This window comes from Trichosurus vulpecula, chromosome 8, assembly GCF_011100635.1.
Source record: "Trichosurus vulpecula isolate mTriVul1 chromosome 8, mTriVul1.pri, whole genome shotgun sequence".
Classification (NCBI taxonomy): domain Eukaryota; kingdom Metazoa; phylum Chordata; class Mammalia; order Diprotodontia; family Phalangeridae; genus Trichosurus; species Trichosurus vulpecula.
In genome coordinates this window covers 153,061,910-153,087,246 of record NC_050580.1, presented here as the reverse complement: position 1 = coordinate 153,087,246, position 25,337 = coordinate 153,061,910, and the positions used below count along the sequence as shown (strand labels likewise).

The 25,337-nt window shown below is 39.0% G+C and overlaps 1 protein-coding gene across 3 annotated transcripts in view; it reads right to left on the bottom strand.

The window, feature by feature from the left end:
- Positions 1 to 25,337, bottom strand: part of MAP2K5 (mitogen-activated protein kinase kinase 5) — a 283,285-nt gene that overhangs the window by 33,579 nt on the left and 224,369 nt on the right. For all 3 annotated transcript variants that reach the window (XM_036736975.1, XM_036736976.1, XM_036736977.1), the window contains 2 exons: positions 9,753 to 9,814; positions 6,605 to 6,650 (listed from right to left, as the gene is read on the bottom strand). In XM_036736975.1, coding sequence (XP_036592870.1) covers positions 6,605 to 6,650; positions 9,753 to 9,814 — 108 coding nt within the window. The remainder of the gene's footprint in view (positions 1 to 6,604; positions 6,651 to 9,752; positions 9,815 to 25,337) is intronic.

Here is a 25,337-nt window from a genome sequence, read left to right as displayed (position 1 = left end):
CGCTTCTATGGGAAAACAAAGCTTGTTTTCTGGGGTTATAATCTCTCTGTTCTTGCTGAAGTGCTAACTTGTCATCAAAAACTCAAATTAAAGCTGTCTGATTTAGTGCGATCTCAAGCATTCAGCCAACAATTCCACGGATGTAATTATGTGCAATTAAAAAGCTCAAATCAACTTATTTGCTGGTAGGATCCTACTTCTAAGCAGACACAAATAGATGCTTCTAATAGCTTTGGTATTCTTCAGAATTTTAAAATTAAATTATAAAAAAAACCCCCTCACATTCCACCACTGTGGTTGTCTATGGACACCCACCCCCACTGCTCTTGGAATGAGTCTTGTCTTCGCAGAAAATATTCAGAAATTTTTCTGAAATTCCAATCTCAGAGATGCTCTCCCTCAAAATCTGGACTTGCAAACTAATAAGATGAATCATACCACCAGATGAATAACCAAATACGAAAATAACAAGGGCAAGGATGGGTGGTCGGGTGTCTCTGAAAATGGCCAGAAAGATCCAATTTAAGATGTAAGCCATATATCCTGGGCAAGATAAACCCAATGAACTGTGGCCAAGTTTAAAATCACTTAACCATCATCAGTAGTATCCTACATTTTTGGACTTATGCAGGCACAACAGTTCCTTAGCCCCAGCTGGACTGAGGAAATGTGTTGTTTCTCCACATCTGAGTTCAGGGCAGAGACAAATCTCAGATCACCAGAAACTGAACACTGCATTTAGTTAATGAGAAGAAGTTTGGATTGATGAAGAATATGAGAAAAACTCTTGGTTTGGCAATGGAGGAATTTTTTGGAAGATCCCAAAATTACAAAGCCGGGATTTGAGTGTTTCCAAAAAAAAATCCAATTTGATGGTTTCTCTTTTTCCCTCTCTCTTTTAAAATTACTGTGAAGATGCCCAATTTAATGTAAATCTTGATTCAAGTGCTGAGACAACAGCCAACCAAACTATCTGAAAATGTAATTACTCTCTGTAGTATTAGGATCAGTTTTGAAAAAAGCAGAAAAACTACCACCGACAATTTCATTCAGAGAAGTTAGACTTGTTAACATCTCATCAAAAGTAATTAAATTTCTGAACAGATTTTGCTATAACATGTTGCCATCTTAGCCCCAAAACATTGTCATCCTTTACACATAAAACCTGTTCTGGGAAATGGGACTATCATGGAGGAAAAAAAAAATCCAAAAGCACAACTTTTATTATGATTTGAAGATATGTACACTCCTCCCCTGGTCCACAGCGACTTAAAAAAAATTTAAATGATTCAGCCAGGTCCCACAATAATCTCTTTTCCTTGTAGGTAAAATGACTTCAATTCAAATAGCAAGATGTAGTCCAGTGCAACTTTTTAAGGCCTAGATAGGAAACAGAACCTGAGGGAATGGTAAATGATGGTGCTGTGCTCTGGAATGTTTAGGGAAATGCACAAAATACCAGGCATGGTTACATTATAAGAAAAACACACATGCATACACACACAACACAACAACGTGTTTTTAAACAATTACTAAAGCAGTATCGTAACAGCATAAAGACAATTTCTGCGCTAGCTTGTTTTCTGAGATTCTTGTTGCCTCTGAACAGCTAGAACAGATAATAACTATTAGTAAATCAAACTCCTCTGCAATATCCAGCTGTGTCTCACGCATTTACATACAGATAGAATGGGTATATGTTTTTAATATGTATGTGCTACGTACTTTTACCACAGCTGAAGTGCATGCTACAAAGGAGGAGGAGAATGGGAATAGAATCAGCATGAGATAATAAAGTGGCCTAGATAAAGTATTAGCCAGCGATTGATCTCAAACAGGGGATATGCTGCTTCTTTTTGACCTGATTACTTATTATGCATAGATTCCATTAAATAGAGCTTAGATATGGAAAGCTTTTCTGAAAAACAGTCTAAATGCATAGACGGATCTATAGTACTCTGAGTCAAATTTCTAAATGTTCACATATCTGCCCCTCCATATCCTTTCCAGACTGTGTACTCACTTGGTTCTGCCCCTGTCAATATTCAAGATGAGACAGGGAAGGTGTGGTGGGGAAGATGAAAGGGGTCTGGCTGAAATCTGGATGGAGAGCTCATTTTCACTGAGTAGAATCCTACAGGGAGGGCCCCAATCAACAGAAAGCATTCCCTTCCCTCCCTTACTCCAAGGCAGTGGGACCACCAAACAAATACTGCTTTGCTCTAGGGGCCAATCCAAACCTTTTCACATCTGATTGGCTTCAAAGATAAAGAACCACCCTGAACTCATTTCCAAGCACTGCCCGCATTTGGAATCGGCAGCTGTGAGGGCTTTTCACAAGTTTTCAATTTAATAGAGTGAGTAAATTCATTCATTTGTGCTAATGAAGCTTCCACTTCTCAATCTCTGCCCCATTCTGGGATCCATAAACAACATCTCCATTTTTCTAGGCCACAGTTCTAGGAAGACTGTTCTCAGGGCCAATGTCCTTATTTTACAAAAGAAGAAGGTGAAAAACAGAAGAATGACCTGTCCAGCATAATACATCTGGTTCTGTGTTGGAGCCAGGACTAGAACTTAGATCTGAGGGGACTGGACTTCTATAGCTCCTACCCAATCTATGATTCTAAACCAATCTTCTAGTCCAGTCACACCGCTATAAAGTATCCCTAGGGAATCTGCTTTGCTTGACTATGAATATTTGTGACAAAGACTTGGTTCTTTTCTTTTTTTCAATGGGAGGAGGGTGGAAGGAAGGATGAGGAAGATAGAAATAGATAGAATAGAAATAGATAGAAAAAAAAAAGGAAGAGTCATTGAGGCATCTCTACAAAAAATGCAGAGAACAGAAAGAAGGCTGGAAGGAAGTACAAACAAGCAGGATAGCTTTGAAAGCTACAGGTTGAATTTATAAGCTTACAAGTGTATAGAACAGAGACTTGCAGTTTCAGGTACAATCCTCTCTTTCAGTTCTACCATGTATATGGAAATATCCATTTTATTTGGTGTCTGTTGTATTCAGAATAAAAATAAAATTAAAGAAGAAAATAGCCCTAGAAAGATTTATTTCTCAAGAGTATTACTTCCCAAGCAACATAAGCAATCTCTATAGCTTTAACTCCCCAACACCAACAGGGATTATTTTAAAATATTATTAAAAATAAAACTTTGATAGAAAACCTGATGCAAAAATGGTCCATTTCAATATTTTCCAACCCAGGTATTCTGTATTTTCCCAGTTCTATGGGCCTAGAATTTATGTCTTTTCCTGTAACTTCACTAACTTTGATGAGACAATTGATTCTGAACATGTGATTTCACCATCATCTTTGAATTCCTTTCTTTTCTCTCTCTCTCTCTCTTTTTTTTTTCTATGATAATATCTCTATTTCCTCTGGCAATGAAAAACATTTTTTGTCACATGTAACACCATATCATTGCCTGGCTCACCCAAAACAAGGGCTCTGGGCCCTACAACTAGCTGAATCTCCTATTTCTCCCCTCCTCAGGAACTGAGACCTTTCACTGAATGTTAGCATCCCCAACTCATGTAGCAGAGGGTAGCATGAGCAGAAATCCTATCACTTGATTTATATGTGGGAACTTAAAATGTGCTCATTAATCACTGACTGATGGCCAAAGGAATATAAAGAATTTGGGATCCTACCAATCTGGAAATATCAACATATCCATATCTAGTTCTTTCTTCTTGGGCCTTAAGCAGACACCAAGTTGATAATGGTCAGTCTTTTAAGGACTTACCCAGAGGCCACATCTTCCCCATGGAACAGATGTGACACTTTGACTCTAACAGAACCTTTCTCTAATGGAAAGTGCATATGCGCACATGTATAGTAGGTCCAGCAAAGAAACAAGGAGACTAGGCACTAGGGCTCTTTTTGAGATGGTAGAATTTCTTTCCAAATTTAATAGCTGTCAGTGAGAGGGCTGCTTTCCTAAGGGCCACATCTGAGGGTTTGGCTCTACGATACCAAATTCCAAAAGAATTCTGCAACAAAAGGTTGGTACTTATTCTGCAAAGAATAGGCAAGCAAAGAGAGGAGCCCAGTAACTAGACATTCTCATCTCTTCCTCCAAACCCCTGCATTCTCAACTGGTTTCAAGATCTCAAAGGGGTTATGGTGGTGATGATGACTGTGAGGAAACTGCAACCCCATGGAAAGCTATCCTAATAGCCACACTACCCGCATTCCATTTTATTACATTGATGATCGATCACTAACTTTAGCCTGGCTCAGGGTTGGGACCAGGCCTATTTCATGGCTTCTGATAATGAAACTTTAACCTTTGTTAGTCCCACCCCCATCACCTAAGGTTTTTTTGATCAAACTGAAAAATAAACGACTCTAAGGGGAACCTCAACCACTCTACAAGTCTTAAAGCTGCTCTAACCCAAGCTGTGCAGGCCAAGCTAGTATCCAGCTGGTTGGAGTAACCGAGCTTTGGAGATAAAACTGTCTTTTCCAAAAGGAAGCCATCCCCCCCTGCCCACAGTGACAAATGGGCTCTGCAGTTCATGCATTCCTGAGGAGGCCCTCGGCTTCCAGATGGGAGTACCATCAAATAGGTTGCAGGCAGAGAGGGGAAAGGAAAAATTAAAGCCATTAATATGCTGGAAGGAATGAAAAAGACTGGGCCTCCTTAAGGTGGGGCTCTCCAAGAGGAGAGGTTCTGTCCTTCAAGCGAGAGACACCTTGATTTTCTCCTCAATGCCCAGTGAGCCCAGTCCTTCGGTCAAGGACAGGCAGAGAGGGCTCAGTTCCCTTGGGAGTCCCTCTAGGAGACAGGAACAGGAGTCATAAGAATGCCACTCCAAGCACAGTCCCCACTGCTGTCTGCCTTGTGTCTGATCTCTTATGGAGCAATGGGTGGCTCACTCTTGTTATACCTCTGGGCATAAATCCATTTAAAATAAAACAGCAAGCAGTACTAGAAATAATGTTAAATATTAAGTACAAGACAATGCTCTCTGTGACTAAATTTTTCATTATATTTTATTGATTTATTGATATTTATTAATAAAAAAATAAAAGTGGGGTAGCACACACCAGGGTGTATAGTTGTAAAGAGATATATCTAGGTATGTAGCCACATATATCCAAGTACATATGCTTCTGAGGCACTGAAAGTGCTCACCCTTTAGCCCCATCTTTATGACTTGACACCCTGGAGTGGTGTTCCTTACGAAGATATACATACATATATATTTATGGGTGTATGTGCGATCTGCAGATGTTTTATTTATAAGTGGCCGACTCATTGCAGCATTGAAACGTGCATTTACAAACAGATATCTGTTTTATGAAACCCTATTCCTTTGTTTTAATAGCTAAGCTATCCAGCCATAGCATAATAATGCGCAAGGTAAATGGGTCTCTATCTCTAGAACCTGTTCCAAGTTTTCTCAGATGTGACTAACTGCAAGAATTTTCCAACCATCAAAAGACAAAAAAAAAAAAAAAAAAGACAGTCTCACTTTAGGCACCAAATCCGTATGGATATGAATTGGAAAGCTTTGGGGTGAACTTTAACTTGAGACTACCCTGAATTCAGAAATTTTGCTCCCAGGATAATGTTAAGGAGGTAAGTACCTTCCTAGAGAGCAGTCATGCTGCAAAAGTGAAATAACTGGAGTTTTTACTTTCCTATGGTGACATCTGCATGGGAAAGAAGTTATGGACATTTAATTGTGCTGTTATTGCATTTGATTAAAAAAAAGTGCTTATGAGGATGTAATACAAAGAATGAAAAACCACCAGCTGATATCCTCAAGATATACTTTTTTAAAAGACATACAGGAAAAGTTAAGGAAAATTACTATGACAGCAGTTCTAAGGTAGGACTGGTGTGCAAAACATTAGAAAAACACAGGCTATAATTATTACTTACTAATGTTAGATACTGACATTATTCAAACAGCTTGTGCATTGTCAAATCAACAATCTGTACTAAATAAATGACCATTTGGGAATTGTGGAGAAGCATCTCTGTTCCTCTCACTGCCTGACTAAAAACTGTCATTTGCAATCAAAGGAGACTGCCTTGGAGCTGAGAACACAGCACTAGAAGCCTTGCAGTTGCCTCTTTCTAAGGAAAAGACCAAAGATTCCCATTAACTTGATCTTTTGCAGCCAATCTAATTTCATCCTGCACAGATCCAACAGGAATCCATGCCACGCTCAGCATCTCCTGTAGGAATGCATTAAAAACTTAATACATTGACCACCTCTGTTTTCAATCTTCAGATCTGGAAAGGTTGCAATAGCAAATAATGACAAAGAATGACCTGCATTAAATTGTAATCCTTGGGCTGGGCCGATAGAAAGACCTCTGCATTAAGTTTCAGAATGGTGCCTTAAAAAAAACACACACGCACACAAACAAACCTGAAAATAACTGAGGTGTGAGTCTCAAAAATACCCATCTCAACGAGGTAAATAATTCTGCCCTGACTCAGGCTGTGTATGAAGAAAAGGGTAAAAAGAGTCTTTTTGTTTTTTTTGGTCCATCCCAAAAGAAAGGAGAGAATGGACACGACAGGAGAGTTCTTGAAATTAACATGACTCAGAGGAAATCCACTTACCATCAAATCCTCAGGTGCTGGCCTTTCTTTTGGCTGCTTCTTCATGCTGGAGAAGACAAAAAAAATGTTTTCATATAATTTATGTAACTTGCAAAGGTGTTATGCTTTCTATGCTTGGGCCACATTCCCCAGAATTTAAATAAGCTTTTAAAATTTATTGGAGCAAAGATAGAAATAAAATATATCAGCTATAACATCAGCCTGTGACCTCTTACTAATTCTAGCCCTTCAACATTGTACTTTTCTTGTGACAGACTGGGTTGCAATTGCTGAACACTAAATGAGTCAGAGGAACAAAGGTGATTTTTCCAGGGTCATCCTTGAAATAGAGATAAGGAATGAATTAAATCTCATCCTGGTCTTCTGCCAACACGAAGGAGGAAGCAAGATGCTATCCTTGACTCAGTTATGAATCCGTCCCTGTTTTAGATGTGAGGAACAATTCTCTTCCTTTTAAAAATGGGAACAAGACAATAGTAAGACAAGGGACAGGATTACCAAGTCAAAAGAGACGATGTCTCCTTTCTTCATTATGACTTAGGTTGACAAGTAATCTGTGAAAGGGGTCAGAAATCTAGATGATTCTATGAAATTACAAATGGGTTATTACACATTGTTCCCATTGTTTCATTTATTTTGGCTCCAATGCAAGTTGATAATTCATTAAACTGCTGTTGGAAAGCTAAGTTTGTTTAAGCAGCTTAAAGGGATCACATTTCTCATCTAAATATTCCTTGTCTTTCCAAGCAATAGGTACAATTAGTAGCTGTAGACTGTGCTTAGCTGCATGATGGAGTACTAATACGAGGTAGGGAGGTGACCATCGGTAGCTGCCTGCCATGGGACTGGATGATCATCTCTTCACACTGATGTATTTCTAGGATAAGGCAACCAAGAGACTCTTAGGCTTTTTTCACCTGACTGGGCTAAATTGATTCTGAATGCTCCTTTATTTTAGGCATTCCCTAACAAACAAGAAAGCCCTTAGTGTATAATCCGCTGCATTTGCTGACAATATTTTTTTTTTTTACAGAGAGATTTAATGATCATATGGTAAATAAGAACCATAGTTATGAACCATTAATGACATCGAGGACAATTTGCCTTCCCTATAAATAACCATATGCACCTCTCAAATAATGCATCCATTAGCAAGTAATTCAAGCTGTCTCACTAGTAGGGTTGGTAACAGTCCTAATCTGACATTCCAAAGGAGCTGTATCTCTTGGGAAAACAAGGCTATTACCCACTATCATTTATGTTTCAGCTTGACATCTGTGGAAATTTCAGCACAGGTTATCCCTCCCTCTGTCTCCATAAAAGTTTTATACAACAGCTGATTAATTTTTTGGATGAGATGAAGAAGCAACCCAAACTCTCCCCAATCCTTCCCACCCCACCTGTCCCCATCAGTCAGTCATACCACACAGCTTGCTAAACCTCAGAGCAGTGCTGCAAAGTCAATGCTTCCCCCAAAATTGGTGATTCCCCAAAGCCTGTATTCAGTATCTTAGATAGCATGTGACTTATAGCTTGTTTTTTTCATGTTAAAATAGAGAAAATCATGAGGTGGTAATGGGCTTTAAAAAGAAATCTTAGGCATTCATTATATAGCATATTAAATGGCATGAATATCTTTTTTATTAATGAACTTTAAAATAGCTTAGATATAGCATGACTTGAACCAATATGGTGGTTCAGTTAGACATGTGTGAAAATGAAAATGTTTTTGTAATAAAAACAGCTTTAAAAAAACACAAAATATCTTATAGATGTTTTAAATAAATAAAAGCAATGTCTATAAACTTCAAAAGGCATGGGAAAAATACCTTCCTTTTATCTATAAAGGTCTTCCTATGGAATATAAACTGTATGGTGCATTTTGATTAAGAGGTAACATATTATACTTAGTCAAAAAGGTGATAAAGCCTGACATTTATATTAAGGAATATTTCTTGTTTTCAATTCTGCATAATCACCAAATGGATCATTTTCAATTTCTTTTTCCTTTTTTATTTCACACAGCCCCCTCACCCCCCACGTGTGTAAGGACTGTTCTTCACATTAGTTCACCACACTGCACACAAAATGTCTTTTGGCAGGACACCCCTGTTCACATTCTCCTGGCAAACAGAACTATGGGCTGGCAGTTCCTTGTGGGAACTGATGAGGGAGGGCAGCCAGTAAAAGAGTTAGCAGAATGTGCGAGTGGGGTGGACCTCTTGTCTGGACCAATTTCCAATTTGCGCTTTCTCTTTACTGTGAGATTTTGACTCCTGCACCACCCATTCTTTCTGCTCTTTTCCTCTGGGGGCTCCCTTTGTTTGTGAAACAGCTGGAGGGAAGCTGACTGTCCAGCAAGGGCCTCCAAGAGAACATCTGGCTCAAAAATACATCAGAGGAGTCAGTGATAGTCAATTAATCCTGAAGGAAGATGGGAAGGTTAAGGAGGTGAGAGAGTCTTGTTCTGTTGGGAGGGGAGAGACAGAATGGAAAGGGGGCCTGTAGAAAAAATGGCTCAAGTTTCTTTATCTGTAAGATGAGGGGGTTGGGCTAGAAGGGTTCTCAGGTTCCTTCCAGTTCTCAAAATTCTCTGATCCTCAAAAGGTTAGAGAGCCACAGCTAAGCCATATACTCTTTTCATAACCAAGTCATTAAAGTGGCCTTCACAGAACACTGTATTAAAAATAGAGCCAAAGAATTTACTGAATAGCCAATGAATTCATAAACTATGCTGCTTACCTTAAGTGAACGACAGGTTTATGGGGAACATGAGGGCATGTTAATAATAAAGATCAGCTTCACATTTTCATCCAATAGGTAACATAAAATTATGTTTGTGTGGTTTTAAAACACACACACACACACACACATCAACAGCTTCCGTGTTCATGAAAATAGCCTGACTCACAGCAGTTTATTAAAACAAGGGAAAACCCTCTGAAGTACGTTTAGGACCCTTTGTGTAAATAACGTTTACATAATTTAAACAATTTCTTCAGCTTTGCTACCCCATCTGCCCAAGGCCCCAAAGTCCCTCCTGTCTCAGAAAGGAAGCAGGGAGAGCCATAAGGTCTCACGGAGCCGCAGAGTTAATGGCATGTATCATTTACATGGAGGGCATGGCATGTTTGCAAACTGAGCTCACCACTGAGTGATGAAGTGTACAAATGGTTCGGAGAACTCTCCAACCGGAAGGACTGGCGAATCCTGGGATGGAGAAGAAAACAAAACAAAACAAAAAAACAAAACACCGAGTCACAAAAAGTCAGGACAATTTCTTCTTCCCTCCCTTACCCTAAACAATATAAAAGATACCACAAGGACAAATACCTCCCCCTTCCCCCCCCCCTCAAAAAGTCACCATCCAATTAAAAGGAGAGTCTACACACTACTCAACGTGTTTGTAAAAAGATGCCAAATTTAAGGCACCACACTTTATACGATGGTGAGAAACATGAGGGAAGATGGGGAGGGAGGTGAAAAAAGGACAATGATAGCCACAGGGTAGGAAAGAAGGTAGGGAAAGTGTAAATGAGAAATTAATGATTATTTAAGTAACACGCAAATGGTCTTGTAATTAACAAAGAGCTGTGAAATTATTCTTGTGTTGACCTTTGTTTCTTTTACTGGATTTGCTATTTATTTACACTTTTCTTTTTATTTACATTTATTTATGTTTTCACCTACTTATCCACTTAGTCAAATCCTCAATCATTTGGGTTGGATTTTCTCCCACAGCCACACCAAGGGTCTGTCTTTCCCTTCAAAGGAAATTCAGTTCATTTGCAGCCACCCTGGTCCAACTTCCTCCCAACCCGTTTTCTTGGGAGCAAGTGAATTAAAGACACAAAGAGAAATCCACCACTCGGCCACAAAAGAAAGCTAGCAACAGACAAACACACAAACACAAACTCAAACCATAAAGCCAAACAAAACACCCCACAAAACAAAACCCCAAAGCACAAAACAAACCCAAGCAATGAGAAAGCACCACAACAAAAAACCCCAACCGAGGGAGCAAACCCCATTACCATTTGCAAAAGAGGGCTTTAAGAATTTAGGAGTTTTTCCAAGAATGACAGAGAACTCCACTGTGTTTATAGTGTAACAGCTCAGGATGTAATGAAATTACACTGCAGAGTACTTTAACAGTCATCTCATTAGACCTACAGTTGGAACAAGAGAGCCACATAAAATAGGCAGCTGCAAATGACTCCATTCTCATCTATTCTCATTTGCTATTAAAAATACCTTTCGGCGGCTTTTTTCCTCCCTGACATCCCTACACAAAGTACCCTGCAAAGTATGATACATGCACCTATTTAAATTAACAAAGGAATGACTTATTTTAATCTCACTGTGCTTTGGAGTGCTTTGGCCATTTGGATGAGCAATATATCATTACATACAACCTTCCAGCGCTGCAGGCAAGAAACTCAGAGCGTGTAGCATTTGGTGGGAGCCAAACAATTTCTCTCGCACACAACTGTGTCAAATGCATGCATGGATTCATTATTGAGAACGCGAGGAAATAGCTTTGATGTAGTGGAAAAAAGAAGATGATAAAAGCACCTCTACAATATGTGTGTCATTATCAATGGTGGCAGATAGATACAATTGCAGAGCCTCCTATGTGATTAGTAAATATACATATAATTGCTGTGGCCAATTATCAGAAAAATGAGATCGGTAATTACAAGACAGAAAATTAACTAGAACTCTTATTAAGGCTTTGTTTCCAATTCAAACAATTGGAAACTGTTGGAAAATACAATTAGATCAAAAGTAAGTGAGGAGTCAAAGCAACCCAAAACACTTTGGGATTTTCAAAGAGGTTTTCTTAAAAATGGGGAAAAAAATGTATATGTAAAGTGTTTTTCATCCTGTGCAAGTCTATTCTCTTTGAATTCATCCATTTCACTCAGGGAGGGCCAGGTTATCATTTCTAAACTTAAACATGAAGTCAGCTTTGGAAGACATTCATGAGGAAGGGTAAAACAAAGGGAAATGGGAGCTAGATAAAATCTGAGCAAGTTTTGAATCTAGAAACCCAGGAAAGACTGTGGACTGCTGGAATGCTGCACAACAACAATGATAATAAACAGGGCACCCAACAGCAAGACAAGCCTTCAAAAAGGGACTGTGAAATGGTCGCTGAAGCCACATCGACTTGAGTCACAAAAATGAAGCGTGGCATCAAATTCCTGCCCAGGCCTCTTTTAGGAAGGCTGTATTTATCACCAAGTCTGGGAGAGGATATACAAGGCCTAGTTCAAGAGATGACATTTCACTGCTTCAAAAAACCATTAATAAAAAGACAGTTCAAAGTCAGGGTGTAAGGATTTATAGACTGCTTTGTCAGAAAGATTCTCAAGTTATTCCTTTGCTGATTTCTGGATGTTGTTGGTTTTGGGTGGAGTGGAGGCAGAAAGAGAGGAGTAAAACCCAAATGATATGTTTAGGCAAATAGAACACCTCTTTAAAAGTCTTTGAATATTTACATAGACTGTTAAAATTCTGGTGCGGCATTCCATAAAGATCCCAGCATAAAATGTAATGCTAATTTGGGCCTCATTTCAAAGTATGATACCAAGACTAAATTAATGAATTATAGAGTAGCCAACTTGATGAAGATGTCATTTTAACACGGATGAGAAGCAAAACAAGCAAATCTGACATCTTTGCATGGGTAGTTAATTTTATTTAAGACCTGATATTGTAGCCCGTTAAGTTGCACATAATATAAAACTCAGGAACACTGGGTGGTGCACATGAATAATTTATTTTGCTTTTGAAAATTCCAAACCAAGTCGACTTCCCAGAACCACAGTGAGTAGATTCTCATCCCAGCTGGGCCTTGAATGAATCTCACCAATCAAATCACTCACTAAAGTCATGGGGGCTGGATTATAATCTCACACAACCACAAGCATTCTTTTTCTTTTTGAAATCTATGCTTCCAACATACATACCTTTTAGGCAATTTCTGAAGATTCAATGACTCATCAGGGATCAGACTTAGACGCACAAAGGCAGGGAATAAGGGAACAGTCAGAAAGCCTCTATCTCAGAAGAAAGTGGGCTGTTTACCTTAGGTGAAAAATTGGTTGGGCGATATGACGGGAAAGTAAATCAACAAGCCTGACAGATCTCAGGCTGAAGGATTTTAAAGTAGCCACATCCCTTTTCTTGAGTCAGACTACAAATATTTTTAGGCCAAGATGAGAAAGACTGACAACAAACTACAGAATATTTCATGAATTTGAATTCCAGCGGGGCAGAGGAAATATGCAGTATAGGTTAAAATTAGCTAAGGGCAAGGGAAAGAAGGGGGGGGCGGGGCGTGGGGAAGCCTCCAGTTACTCCAAGCCTATAAAAAGACTACATAAGACTATAAAAATAGTTGGCACAATAAAATTATGCTACTGAAGTGCAAAGATACGAGAAGTATTCACTGGCTTTGTTGGCTTGTCAAATTTTTCTTTTCTTCCTTTTTAATGGGGTCCTTGAAGAAATACATTAAAAAAAATACAAACATAGATTGGGGAAGTAGCTATATCTTAGTAACTCACAATGGCTAGAACAGACCTTAAATTGTTAATAAAAGTCATTCTCCTTAAGACCTGAATGGCATACTTTACCCTAGAGAGTTTTTAAAAATGTTTTTCTCTTCTTGAACTTCTAAATAGAGGTACGGAATGAAAAAAATGGACACAACCTTAACCAAAAGCTTTAACCTAAGATGCTGGTCCCCAGTCAACTTTAGATTTCTACAAAGGCAACATGCAGCTATATCTTGTTATTAAGTAGGTTATTGCTATATAAAAACAGCTGCCATAAAATATTTCAGTAAGCAATTCTGGACATCAAGGAGGACAGCATTTGAGTCTCAGAAGCTTCCACAACTCCTTGGTCAGCCTGATTCACCACACAACTAGAACATGCTTGTGCCGCCAGAGTACAGAGAAGGGCAAGAGGGAAAAAAAAGTTTGAGTGATGCCTTTGCCTTGTGAATAATGAACAGTTCAGGAAGGTCAACCCATTACAACTGAAACCGTTTAATTATTAATTATGCACAATCTATGAGCAAAGGACAAGTTCAGAATGTTTAATGTGTGGTAACTCCAACTGGACTCTCTCTGGGCATTCTGTTATTAGCACTTGTCAGCAAGGTGTTCAGGCATAAAGAAAAAGGCATGGTAGCAGAAAATCTAAGGGGGAGGGGGGCAGTGTGTGTGCACTATGTGGGGTGGGGGCTGGCTAGGAGGAGGCATAACTCCAAACACAGCTGCTGCTATTTAATTTACAGGGTAAGCTGGCTGACACACAACTTACAGACTCTGAGATCAGGCAGGTAAGCTGGAAGAACCAAGTGAGGAAGAGGTAAAGGAGAGAGGGATTCTTTAAATAACTTATTTACAAGGCAGCTTATTGTAAAAAAGACCCTATCATTTACTTAAGCCAAACTATTTCTCTGCTTCGGAGATATGTACACATACATGTATGTATATATGTATTTCCCCTCCCTCTCCCCACCCTGTAACTGTAATAAAACAAAGCAGAGTGCAACTTTGGGCAGGCTTAGGAGACAGAAGGTAGACTGTTAGCTCTGGTTTCATCACTAACTTGCTGTGTAATTTTGAGAAATTCATTTAACCTCTCTGAGCCTCAGTTTCCTAATAAATTTTTTTTGATCCACCTCCAAACAGAACTAATGTATGCGAAAGCAGACTGAAAACGATAATGTGTTGTATAAAACATAAAGGACGATTCTCTGACGCTTGGGTGAAGATCATGGAAGACATGAGAAACCAGAAAAGGTTAAGGGATTTTAGTTCTAGCTGTCAACTCAACAAGCATTTATTAAGTGCCTACTATGTGCCAGGCACTGAGCTAAGCTGTTTGGTTTCTGTTACTTGTGCTGTTTTTAGGGGCCATAATACTGAAAGGTACATTCTTTTATCTGAAATACTAAGGAAGAGATGAAGGGATTCTGTGGCAAGAGGGACTTTTTATCATTCTAGAATAGTGATTCTCTCTCCATTTACAGCATGGGTGGCTTGCAGCATAAAAGAACGTTAATCCCATTTTATCCTCAAGGTAAAGGGACCAGACCTTGAGCTCAAATCCGCCTCTTATGGCAGAATCACAGATCTATAGCCAGAAGGCATCTCAGAGACCTCATCCAACCCTCTTCCTTTAGGATGGTTAAGTTACTTGCCTAAGGTCACAAAAGTAGTAAGAGTTTGAGCTAGGATTCCAATCTAGGTCATCTGACTCCAAGTCCAGGGTTGGCCCTGGTATCTTGCCACTTGCTTTGCAACTTCCACTGCTCACTCCTGGCTCTACTCTCTGGGACCAAGTAGAACAAATCCAATCTCTCTTCAACCTGACAGTCCTTCCGGTAGCTGAAGGCAGCTCTCATGTCTCTCCCCACTCCCCTCAGTCTGGCCTTCTCACCTCTGGGTTAAATATCCCCAGCTGCTTGGATGGCATGGTTGCTTTTCCCTTAATCATTCTCTTTGTATCATTGTCCCTCCTACAAAGTGACCCCTAGGACTGACTATTCTAAAGGTAGTCTGACCCAAGCAGGGGACAGGAGGATGACCATCACCTCCCTCATTCTGCATGCTCTGTCAAACTGTGGACTCACATTGAGCTCACCAGTCCATTAACACCATCAAATCATTTTTTACTTAGCTGTGCCTTCCCCATCATATAGCTGCATGGTTGGGTTTTTGAACCCAAGTGCAGAACTTTACAAATTTATCACTATTAAATTTTATTTCATTATATTTAACTTATCTTCCTAGCCTGTCAAGTTTCTTTTTTGGATCTGAACTCTGTCATGTAAGGTATTAGCTATCTCTAAAAGCTATATGTCTTTTGCAGATTGGAGAAGCATGCCATCTCTATGTTTATGAAAATCACTGATTAAAAAAAAAAGTGGATGTGCACAGGACCAGGAGTAGATCCCTAAGGTTCTCCACTAGAGACCTTCTTCCAAGTTGATGCTGATCCATTAATGACTACCGTTTAAGTGGCATCATTCTTTCAGTATGACATCCACCTAAGAATATCAAATAAATAAGAGGAATTTGTGATTCTAGGAAAATAGGAAAGCATTCTACCTTGTTTGTACTTAGAATGATTTTTAAATCTTCCATCTGGAAATTTCCCCCCACTATTCTTTGCACTAAAGTGTTATTTTCACAATGGGTCATCCAGATGGGTTATTATTTTGATGATGAAATAATGCATATATGACCTTGACTGGGAAAGAGGCCCTGCACTAAGTCATTGTTTTTTAAAGTCCTAACCATGGGCTATATCTAGTCCCAGAAGTTATTCTTCAGTTCTCAGACACAGCCAATATGAATTACAGACCCCAGGATGATTTTTTAATGATCAGTACATTAAGAGAACCTTTGCAGTCAGAGCTCCTGGTTCTAAGAACTACATTTTATGCCGTATCAAAGTTTACACTGGTCAAAATCATTATTTGGGCAAAGGTATACCCTAAAGGCAGGGGGACCGAGGAAGGAGGGAGCTGGATGAGATGATGTATCAGTATGAAGGGTTTAGAATATGAGTAATTAATAACATACAATATATTTATTGCCACAAATCAGTAGGCATAAGTATAAGTAGGCAAAGATGAGTACACTAAAAAATTCAGCCACACTTTGAAGTCATGATTCAGTTTAAAAGCTAAATTAAACAATTTAATATGCATTTTGGACTACAGGATACATAATGAACTGGTCTAATTCACAGAGCTTCATCAGCAGGGGAGGGTATGAGCTTTGAGTTTAAGAAGGTATACCAAGTGACATCATCAAGAAAGGAGGCTTTTGACCCACCCCTGTTGGAGATCAGAGAACCATCCTTTACTCATCCTAGTCCACATCAAGCCCTGAGCAGGGAAAGTGAAAGATGATTCAATTTCCACACTGGGTCACCCCATGCTCCAAGTTGCCAGATGTGACAAATTACATGTGTGGGCATTTTGGTGTGAAGTTCTGTCCACTGGGTCTAGGCGGACAGTAGCAGCTCATTTAACTTGTCTCAGGTGGGGCTGGAACTAGGGGCCAAAGGCCTGAATTTTAGCCACTGAAACACCCACCTTACCCATAAAACCTTAAATCACGGGAGAACCAGCTATTAGCCAAGTGAGCATCACTGCCAGATGACGTATTAAAACACACACACATATGCGTATATATGTTATATATGTATATATCATATACATGGTATATGTATGTACATATCTATTATATGTATACATTATATGTGTATATATACATATCTTACACACACACACACACACACACACACCTCCAGGTTCAAATGAATCCGTCTCTAGGTAATTTAGATTTCAAGATCTCAGTGATTTTCATCATTTTCCTAAGTTAAAAATGCTTAGGAAATGCCTCTGAAGTGGGGTTGGAGATGATTTTAAAAAACAACATCAAATCAACCCTATGTATTCTGCATAATTTTTCAAGACTACCATTGGTCTTTAAAGATTTTCCAAAGAGGAGCCTAAAGGTTATGGATTTTGTAAAATTCCACTAAAAAGTCAGCATACAGTAACTGGAAAACAGATTCACCTTTCAACTGTAACTTTTAATTGCTTCCTTTCTGAAGCAAACAAGTAAATTTTTTTTCCTTTTCTTATTTTTAGTCTCTTGTCATTCACAAGCTACCAGTGCACAGCAAAGTGGAAGTATCCGCACAAACACTACAAACACATACACATTCCTTTTAAATAGCTAAGGCATAGCAGCATGAAGCATACCTGGCTTACACCAAAGGGACTTCATTTGAAAAAATAAAACCAGTTATTGTTCCTCTTTCTCCATATACTCCCAATGCATTTTTATTGCTTTTTCATAAAACACTGCAGCAAATAATCAAGCATGACCACTGACATCCACAAGATTGAGTTTTAGGAACCATTAAATGAGCTCACCCTCATGGGAAACCTCCTGCTCAGGTTGGTCTAAAGGTAATTATTCAGCAATTCCTACCTGTGGTTTTACCTTGTTCCTATATAGTGTCTGAATTTCATACACTGGTAAGGTCAATTTCAGTCTCGGTAAAAGCACGACTAAACATGGTCTACCCAGGATCTAAATTATGATGTAAATGTACATACTGGCATTTTATGAGTGTCTGTGTGCAGGAATGTGAATGAAAACTGGCCACAACACTATCCAAAAAACAGAACCAGTCAAATCCAAAAGGAAGAAAGACGAAGGAAAATAATCTTTTCCAGATCCCCAAGTGAAAAGGTAATTTTTTTTTACAGGGAATGCAAAATTTGTCCAAATTTAGACATATAAACCACATCTACACCTATGAAGTTGGAGAAATTCCACCAAAGGGAAACCAATCTGGTATGTCTGTGTCCTGAAAAACCAACAAGCCAGAACTCTGTCAGGTTAGAGCTCTGAGATCTCACGGGAAGCCCTGAGTCCATGTCCTCACACACCTTGTATCTTCTTGAATACTCAACTGCTGATTAAAATAATTATTGTCATTTGGTACCTGAGTTGCATGTACATGGAAAAATATAATTCTAAAAGGCTGTAAAATGTATGAAAACTTCTGACATTAGTTTTTATCTTTTTAGATAAATTTAAAGGCTGTATGTCCCAGTTCAAAGACAATACATTCCATATGAATATGAGCTCTGTTGGGGTGCAAACAAAATATGATCTGTGGAGGGGTTTTAAAACCTGGTTGAAGGGTATACAACATTGGTTAGAATGATAGTTAACATGTGAGGAACAAAGAAAGAAAAAGAGAAACATGGAAGGGGAAGGAGAGGGAAAGGCAGAGAAGGAAAGAGGGAAATAAATAGGAAGGCAAGAGAAAGGAAAAGAGGGAGAGGAAGGGAGGGGAGAGGGGTGAAGGGAGGGAGGGAGGGAGGTAGAGAGAGGGAGAGGGAGAGGGGGAGAGGGAGAGAGGGAGAGGGAGAGGGCGAGAGAGAGAGAGAGAGAACGAGAATACTACATACTGCAAAATGAACAAGTTCAGTTAGAATGTTCATCAGGATTTGGAAAATCATAATGCCATCTGCTATTCTGGACCTCCAAACATCAGGGATCTCCTGGGCCCAGCAGCTCCCATTTTCAAGAGGAAGGAAGGAACTCACATACTCCCTGGAATGCTGCCTCCATTCTGCAATAGAGGCAGCACCCTAGCCAACAAGCTTGAAGTCCCTTTTGAAAACATTTGCATTACATACAGCATTTCTCCTAGTTTAGGGAAAATTAACAGCAAACTCAGAGATAAACAACATCAGTGCCTCAGTCTGAGCTGCTGGTAACTGACCTTGGCATCCAACTTCATTTCAGGGTGTGTAAGTCCCATCATGGTGGATTAAATGAGTATTACCCTACAGCTGGATAAGACTTCACAACAGGGCAACACATGTTAAATGACAGAAGCCAAAACTGGCCCCACCAGGCAACTGCCCATTCATAGAATGCTATTCACAAACCTCCACCACCAAGAAATTAACTCATTAATAATACATCAGACTTCATGGACAATTCAAAGAGCACTATTTCTTAAATGACCACGTAGGCATTTAGAATTTTTGCTGGTGAAGTTCTAGTTAATCTAGTGGATCAAAATCACTTTCTTTTAATTTATCCAGTACCATTGGGAAATAACAGAAATATAGCATATTTCAGAAAATTTTTTGAAAATCTGACTTCAGACTACCATGTATTTTTTTAAAAATCAGTTCTACTCTTTAAAATATCAGGAAAAAATCACTTCTTTTGGCTCATTTCTTTGGTAACATTTTAATTTTTGCTGAATTTTTCTACTCCCCCTTCTATCAACTCATAAATATGAATTAAATATAATTATAAATGAACAGAACATTAACTTTTGGATTACTGCTGTGTTTTGGTAGAATGTTAATGATATTTCTAAAGAAATAATTACTACCAAAAGAAAAAGCAATTACTAAAGAAATCATGGCCTTCATGGTAACCTATTTTAAATCTTCAAATCAGCTAAACTACATGATTTTAAATAGACTGGATTTTTCAAAGGCAGCATTAGATTTTTAAAGCGTGTATCATGTAAAAAATGGATATTCAGTTTTTGGTCTCTCCAATTATATATTCCTAACACTATGAGGTGCAGAAGTGAGCAACCATAAGGCCAAGTAGTTAGAGAGCCCACCTTGGTGTTGGGATGCCCTGACTTCAAGTTTGGACTCTGTGACATCCTGGCCATGTGATAATGGATAAGTTACTAATCTCAGTGCTCCAGGCAACTGTCTAGAACCATCATAAATCAAATAGAAGTTACAGAACAGCATCGTAGAGGAAGTTTCTAGGCTGAGGAAGCCCCCAATACTGATAAGACCATAGGTCTGGACCAAATTAAGACAAGACAAAATACTATGACATAGTGGTTGAGTTACAAGAACCTTCAGAATTTTAAATCTTGGCTATTTAATACTTACAAGTTTCTACTGCAACTTCTATAAGTTATAAAGTCCTTAAATACTATATGAAAAGTAGGAGTAGATAATTTATGCTTAGCATGGTTGGGAGCTCTTGGTCTACAGGAATTACTTGTAAACTGTTTGCCTTTCTGTTCTGAGAGAGAAGAAACCAAGAACGAAAACTCCACTTCTTTACGATGCTCTGAGTGGCCCAGACAGGGGAAGGTGGAGCAGGGAACTCCAATGAGAAGAAAAGAAGGTCCTTATTAGGTTTCCTTTGAATTCACCTGCCTCTTTACTTTCCTGAGGTCCAAAGCACAAATCTCTAACCAAAGAAGAATGGATGTGACTCCAATGCTAGTGTAGATGTTCTTCTCATTTCTCGGTGGTCACATGATACCTCTATACCATATTTGTCCAACAGCATTGGGAAAGAAGTTCTTACACATAGGCAACAGTCTAGACAACAGAAACTTTACCTCCGTATGTACTTTGTGTTGGCCTTTCTTTGTATTCCCAGCACTTAGCACAGTGACTGGCACATATTTGGTTGTTCAGTCATTTCAGTTGTATTTGACTCTTCATGACCCCATTTTTGGAGTTTTCTTGGCAAAGATACTGGAGTGGTTTGCCATTTCCTTCTCCAGCTCATTTTACAGATAAGGAAAATTGAGGCAAACAGAATTAAGTGACTTGTCCAAGGTCACATAGCTGGTAAATATCTGAGGCTAGATTTAACTCAGGAAGATACATCTTCCTGACTCTGGCTTTATAAACTTCTTATTTTAACCATTTTAACTGAAACATTTTAAAAGAACATTACATACTTCACATGACTCTTAATCATAATGAGCAGAACTTAGTACCTTACTGAAGGCTCAGAATCATAATTAGTAGTACATTCATACAGTATAGTTACACCCTCAGGGCTACTGAAGTCTGAAGGCTGCGTGCATCTTCACTAAATGGCCCCACAATATTAAGTCTTTTCAGTTCTTGGGTCTTCTGTTTGTGGCTTTTCTATCTCCATTCCTGCTGTCTGTGCCAGTCTCTAGTAATCTAACTGCCCTTCTCCACCCCAAGTGAATTTTTTTATCTACTGTAGGCTAGGAAATCAAATAACTAAGTTTGATAGAATAATGTCTAACTAAGCTTTGAGTAAGGACCTGAGTAGCTCTTCTGTGAGTAAAGTGTGTAGGTTTTAGGACCTTTAGTTTGGCTATTCAGAATCCTTTTTCAGTTTTTGTTTTCATTTGGGTTTCTAGTTGTATTATGGCTATTTAGAGAGGTGAGGTGATTGCCAAATAAGTGAAAGGTTATTGTACCACAGGGCTTTTTTTTTTTTTTCAAACACAAGGGAACCCAAACTAGAAAAGTGAAGAGAACTTTTCTTTGAATAATTCTGAAACCAAGGCAAGTGCTACAACTACCTACGATAATGCCAACCCTTAATGGGTATGTCCGGTTTTAAAGAAAATCTAAGACAAGCTTAACCAACTAAAAAGGCAAAGTGGGGCCATTATTTATATTATAAAAGGGTTCTTTTATTCGCAGAAAGGATTCATCTCAAAGTTCTTTTAAGCCCCACAAACTACGTGTTTATTTAAAGCTCAGACAAAATTACTTGTGAAAATCCTGGTTGCACATAAATTTAAGGAAGACATCTGATTACACAAAGTAAAGTACATCAGCATTTTAAATTACATTAATAACAAATATATATATCTGTTAACTTTTACCAAACTTCTCCTTTACTTTTCTCTGCCCTTCCTCAAACCTACATTAATTCTTCTCAAAAATGAATTTTTATTGATATTTTTATATTGCCAATATTTCTTCCAGTATCCTTCTAAATTAATTCTTAAATACAAGTTGACAAATAAAAATATTGTAAACCAACAAACAGTGTTAGAGACAGGCAGTTTCCAAATCACAAACAAGCTATGCTCTGAAAGTTCATTTGTAAATCAGATATTTGGTAACTGAAAAATTTTTTCCTATTAAAATATTGGTTAGGCTCCTAGGCTAACCCAACAAGGTGGGAGTGGGGGTGGGGAAGGAACAGGAAGATCAATATTCAATGGCTGAAGTACGTGAGAAGAGGAAGATGTCAATGTGGCCTACAGCCCAAAGAAGCAGAAAGTGAGGAAAAAAGGAAGAGAAGAATGAGTAGGGAAGAGAGCACTGATGTGGAGCTAGGAAGCTAACTGGTCCCCAGTTAATTCAATTCCATTCAATAAGCATTTATTGAACATCGATTATATGCAAGGCTCCATGTTAGAAACTGGGGATAAAAAGACACAAGACGTAAACTGACGTGTATATAAGTGATAATTTGAGAAGACAGAGTACTAAAGGGAAGGATTCCAAGAGGCAAGGTGGAGGGAGTGTGTCCCAAGCCTGAGTCACAGTTTCAGGAAGGCGAGTAGACCTGGGGACAGAATCTAGAGGCAGGCTGCTCTGGCTGGACTGGAGTGTGGAAAAGAAAACAACATGAGAGAAGTCTAGAAAGAGAAGGTGAGGCTAGGCTGGGAAGAGCTTTAAAAGATAAGCACAGAAGAATGCATTTAATCCTCAAGGCGACTGAGCCAATGAAGATTCTTGAGTTGGGGAGTGACAGGGTTAGACCTAATTTTGAGGAAGATTCTTTTGACAGCTGGGAAATGGATTGGAGAGGGGAGAGACTAGAAGCAAAGATCCAAATAGGAGGCTATCCAATCCCATAAATATTTAATAAGTGCCTACCATATGAAGAGTGTTGTGACAGGCATGTACTCCGGAGTACAAAGACCAAAATGAAGCAGTCTTTACTCTCAAGGAGTTTACATTCTACTGGGTGCTGCCAATATAGAATATGTATTTTTATAAGTCAATACAAAATAATTTCAAGAGGGAGAGAATACATTACAACTGTGCTCATTGGAAATTGCCTAAAGGAGAGAGAACCTGAGCTGCAGATTGATAGCAGTTGAGAAGTCTAGTCTAGGGGGGAGGTGATGAGGCCCTGAATAAAGAGAAGAGAAAAGGGGATGTATGCAAGAGATATTGTGGGGGTAGAGGGCCAAAATTTAGTAACTGATTTGGTGAGAGTGGTGAGGAAGGATAAAAAACTGAGGATGACTCTGAAATTTTGAACCTGGTTATCTGGGTGGTACCCTCAACAGAAACAGGGATATTTGGAAGAGGGGACAGGAGGAAGTGAGATGAGTTCTGTTTTAGTAGGTTGAGTTTGAGATACCTATAGGATATTCAGGTGGAAGTGTCCAACAAGTGTTTAGCAGGCAAGCCAACCAAGTAGATAAGTGGGAGCTGAAAAAGGTAGTACCTGTGGTCACAAAATCTTGTTTTGATGCAATAAGAGGTTGTTTTGTTGTTTTGGGAAGGGAAGAGAGCTAGGGGAGGGAGAAGAAATAGGGAATAAAAACAGGGCAGGAGATTGTAACTAAAGACCGTTAGAAATGCTCTAGTGGAATAGTAATAGGAAAGAAAGTAGGGGTAAGACGGCAACAGTGGTTATGGGACAGGGAAGCAAGGAGGGAAGAGGAATCCCTATGCTAGTACTAGTGAAGAAATTAGCTTGAAGGGGCAGCTAGGTGGCACAGCAAGGAGAGCACTGACCCTGGAGTCAGGAGGACCTGGGTTCAAATCCAGCCTTAGACACTTGACACACTTATTAGCTGTGTGACCTTGGGCAAGTCACTTAACCCCAATTGCCCTGCCTTCCCCCTCCAAAAACAAAAAAAAAGAAGTTAGACTGAAGTTGTGTAGTGACAGACAGTATGGTATGATGGAAAGAGCCCTGAACGTGGAGTTACAAGACACAGGCTCAAGCTCCAGCTCCACGCTTAGCTATGAGACTATGGACAAATCACTTAAGAGGGGGAAGAGAACAAGTATTTTTCAATTATACCCAAGTAGGAAAAAAACTGTGAAATTTGGGAATTATTCTTTGAGTTTTAAACAAATTAGCTAATTGTCTAATAGGTTCCACCTTGATTACAAATCATGAGGGATCATGGATAAAACTATGCTTGCATTTCCTAAGTACACTACATTTCCTAGATCTTGCAATTTGTCATAATGCAGCAAGCACAATCAACATTTTTCTATGAATATATCTAATCAAGATATAAAACATGACACAAACACATGTGCAGCTTGTGGAATGGAAGTATAAACAGAAGACTAATTAATAAATTTGGACATTAGATGGACATTTAACTTAAGCCATACAAAATATCCCACTCATGGTTGGCAAAATCTTGGCAATCTCAACTGTCTGTCATGAAATGCTTTGAATCCTGAAATAAGCAAACTCTTCCCAGGCTCGAGCAGCATACGTTTTTACATCTACTCGTTGTCTTCCCTACTGGAACATAAGCTCCTTGCGAACAGGGACTGTTCTCACTCTTTGTGCTTGTATCCCCAGGGTCTGGCACAGTGCTTTGTAATAAGAATAAGCCTTACAGAGCTTGCACAAAGTCTTACAAATATGATCTCATTTTATATTCACCACAACCTGGGGAGGCAGGTGCTATTATCATTCTCATTTTACAGATAAGGGAAATGAAGCAGAGAGATGTCAAGAGACTTGCCTAGGGTCAGACACCTAGTGTCTGAGGCCATATTTGAACTTGGGTCTTCCTGTCTCTAGGCACTGTGCCATGAGGCCCATACTAGCTACTTAAATAAATATTTGTTGCATGATTGATTGTACCATGCCCTTTATTCCACAGGAGAGGCTGGAAGCACCCACTCCTCACTTAGGCATATACCCTACTGACGTACTTTTACATACTATATACTCTATTATCTGGATTCTCCTGGCAACCCTCCATTATGTTCTAGATTGCAGTCAGGCAGTGAGGAAACTGTGGACAGAAAATTAGAAAGTTGGGGCATTAGACACCCACCTACAGGGATAAGAATTGACAGGGGATGGGAAAGAGACAGACACGAGGGAAGAGATTAAGCAAACAATAACAAGACCAACACAGCAGTCTGGAGCCATTTAGTATGGGGGCAAATAGCCCTACACACCTCAATAGTTCCTGAGGGCATCACTAAATGGGAAGATAGAAAAACTGCCAACTAGAACAGCTGGGGAGATTCAATTAAATAAAAAGCTAAGCTTCAGACATTTGAATAGTCTCTGACATTATTACATGAAAGCATAATATAACAATTGATGATTATAATGATCATGAGTTATAAAAGGTTAAATTATATTTCATGTCCTTTGTTTACTATGGC